Raw genomic sequence first — 3,746 nt, forward strand, 5'->3', positions numbered from 1 at the left:
ATTCTCGAGCAGAGAAAACTGCGTGGAGACTTAATTCAGGTATTTAAAATCCTCAAAGACATTGATAAAGTAGATCCAGCAAAATTTTTTTCTCCTTAAGGGTGAATCACGTACTCAAGGACATCAGTGGAAAGTAAGAAGAAGTGCATTTAAAACAGAAGCTAGTAAGTACTTCTTTACGCATGCAAAGAGTCGTGGGACTTTAGAACAAACTAGCGAGACATGATGTTGAAGAAGAAACCTTGACAACCATTAAGAAGAATCTGGATGAGATATGGGAACGGCTTAGCTATTAGATAAACAAACAGGCTTGATGGACTGAATGGTTTCCACTTGTTTGTCAAATTTGTAATGTTTCAAAAAACAAAAAAAAAACAGATTTTGCTTTCATGGCATGAAGTTTGCATCTGACATGTTATTCTTTACTACCTTAGGATTCCTTGTGGCTTTGTGGTTATGAAGGGAAATGCAGGCTTAGCTACTGAGGAGCTTTCATCTTTCATATGAACAATAGTCTGACAAAACATTCAACTTGCCCTCTTTGTTTCCCTTGAAGATATCATGCATGACAGAATTTTAATGTGTATTTTGGGTGAAAAAGTATTTTAATTACATTTTATAACTGTAGCACAACACTAAAAATAAAAATAAAACACTTTATAGGCAAGTTGTGAGAAGGATAGGAAGGAAATTGTTTCTAACATTTGCTAAAAGGCTTTTATTCAGGATTTTATATAAGCAATAACAAGAAGTTCTTCACTGTGCTTGTAACACAATAATATTTGGCAGTGTCTTCAATTTTGAGGCTGCTCATGTCCATATACCCAACCTGTTTAGAGTTGTCTCTGGAGATTGTAAACCTTCCTTTAATTCTGCTGGCGTACTCTATAGTGCTGCTGCCAGGGTCAATGTAAGCCAGCCATTCAAGTCCTTTTCCTGGCTCTTGTCTAATCCACTTCAAGCCATAACCAGTGACGGTATACACATCACTATCCTGTCCTGAACCTTGGCAGGTCAGTTGCAGAGCCTCTCCAGGATTTTTGACTTCACTACTTTTTTGCATCAAGACAATATCTGACTGGACACCTAAAAAAACAAAAGAGAAATGGAAAAATGTGTGATCTAAAGCCAGAGCACAGGGTATTAAAAAAATAAAGAGCAAAGCAAAAATATAAAGGAATCATGACTTACATGATAAAATGGCCATAAACACTGAAATATACAGAGTCTCCATAACCGTTATTGAGTGTGAGAAAGAAAACCCTAAAGATACAGTAGGAGTGACCTGACAGTTTATATGACAAAACAAAATCACTTTATTTGCATAATGTATGCATGACATATGAAGGGAATATTTAAGAACTGAGAATTCATATAACAGGAGAAAAGATAATTCCCTTTTGTAATAGCTTTTTCAATATTAATCTTATATAAACAAATATTTTTTTCTTGTGAATGGTTAAAGTGTTTATAAACATTAATTTCCTTCATTGCTCAGATACCAGAGAGAAATGAAACATAATGAAGGACGTAAATATTTAACATACTTTGTATGTTTTAACTCAAAAACAGCAAATCTCCCAAACTTTTAAATGTATACAATTCACATGTCTTTATTTATTTTCAACATCTATGTAACAAGCTGCAGGAAGAGTCAGGATAAGGAGAAATATTCAAAATGGATGGATTGCTCAGCCTCTCTTTTTTGTCAATTTTTGGACAGTAAATACTTTTTGGCAAATACAAAGAGGACTGTTTCATTTATGTTAGGTAGATTACCCAGTGGGGACTGGTCTGTTGGTCTGGAATCCCTACAGATTTTATTTTTTTTCTCTCCAGCCATCTGTTTTTTTTTTTTTTTTTTCTGTCCACCCTGGCCATCGGACCTTACTTATTCTATGTTAATTAATGTTGACTTATTTTTATTTTTTATTGTGTGTTCTATTTTTGTATTCTTCATTTTGTAAAGCACTTTGAGCTACATTTTTTTGTATGAAAATGCTATATATATAAATGTTGTTGTTGTTGTTTTTGGTATTTTTGGAAATACTGTAAAATTGTGAAAGTTCATATCACCTTCATATTCCATTTCATATAATCACTATGTGTTGTGTGTTCTTCATATGAAAAATATGCTGATGGTAAACTAGACAAGAATAGATGAAATACTTTAAGTGACTGAACGAACTAAATAGAAAGTATGCCAATGGAGCAAGCAGAACCAGGGAAGACAACACAGGGCTCCATACACATTTTTGATACATTCACTGGACTTTACAATATGAGTAACACTGATCACTGACCACTATATGTCTGCTTTTTGAATATGCTTTCTATTTTAGGATTATATAGAATTATAGCTCATACTGACAGCACAAGGCAGGAACCTATCCAGGATGGTACACTGGTCTGTGGCAGAAAACATTCCCCTACATACCCACACAGACTAGTTTAGCACTGCCTATCAACCTAACCTGCACGAGTCTCCAGAGGAGACAAGAAGATGGAAACCTGACACAGCACCATAAGCACTATCCACAGTGCAACCTCGAACAAATAATTTGATTAATTAAAATATAATCTATTTGCTTTAGTAGAAGTTATTTCTGTGGAGTTCTCATAATTTGTTCAGCTTTATTAGGATGGCTCAGTTCTTTGTGAATAATTGAATAGTACATTTATTTTTTTTTTTACAAAATAAGAGTACTATTGTTATAAAATATCCAACTATAGTGATTAAATCATGAGTCACAGTCTTAGTTGTGATCTACATCTTTGTTTTTCCGAATTGAGATATAGCAAAAAAAATATCTGACAGGACACCACTGTTAGTTTGCTCTTTAAGCGAAGATGCCGACAACTCAGATGTCCAGAGAACAAAGCCAGGTACATTTCAAAGCGGGAATAGGCTGAAAAATTGTCCATACACAGCCAAATCACCAGTCGAGCTAGAAACCAGTCTAGCTTTAAATGACTGAAAAATAAAACTCAACGAATAAATCTGCCCAAAATGAAAACAGTTGCTTAGTCCATTAGATTGTAAGTTAATCGTAAAAAAGTTAAAAATTTACCAGCGAGCAGTGGTGACCTTGCACCCTGTGCTGGCTGGGATTGGCCCCAGCAGACCCCCGTGACCCTGTGTTAGAATATAGCAGGTTGGAAAATGACTGATGACTGACTGAATTGAACTCCACCAACAAATGTCTTACAGGACTCACAAATTGGCCCTTTGTGCTAGTGAGCTCTTAAAAAGTCACTATTGAAATAAAGTTTAATTGACTCACCAACGTGGGATCAGTTTAGAATGTCCAGTGAACCTAATGTGTGTGTATTTAGAATCTGATAGAATGAGACATCCCACACATAGTGAATGTACATGTGTTTCACAGAAAGTGGTGAAGCCAGGAATTGAGCATAGATCCTGAGACAATGCAATACAGTAACACTGGCCAGATACTTCCAAAACATCTGCCTTACTACAATCCTGTGTTTTTATATTTAGCAGAATGTGACCTACAGTATAAGCAGAAGTAAAACCAAATCTGAATAAAAAAAATTGACTAACTTGCATAAACTAAGTTAAACTTTGACATTTTCATTTAGTGGTATGAATGTCCATTACAATTATTTTATTTTATTTCCATGAACAAATAACCTTCTTATTCTTCAAATCTTGCCACCTTGTCAGTGAGTTTTGTTTTATTTTTCTATTTGTAGTGATTTGATCAATCATGTGAGACATACCA

The 3,746-nt window shown here is 34.7% G+C and overlaps 1 gene segment (V, D, J or C); it reads right to left on the bottom strand.

Annotated features, from left to right (window-relative positions):
- Positions 1-442: 442 nt before the first annotated feature.
- On the bottom strand, positions 443-1,251 carry LOC120519721. The segment is given in 2 exon segments: positions 443-1,086; positions 1,192-1,251. Coding segments are annotated over 2 exon segments (399 nt in total).
- Positions 1,252-3,746: the final 2,495 nt, after the last annotated feature.

Source organism: Polypterus senegalus, unplaced genomic scaffold (genome assembly GCF_016835505.1).
Source record: "Polypterus senegalus isolate Bchr_013 unplaced genomic scaffold, ASM1683550v1 scaffold_4688, whole genome shotgun sequence".
Taxonomy (NCBI): Eukaryota; Metazoa; Chordata; class Cladistia; order Polypteriformes; family Polypteridae; genus Polypterus; species Polypterus senegalus.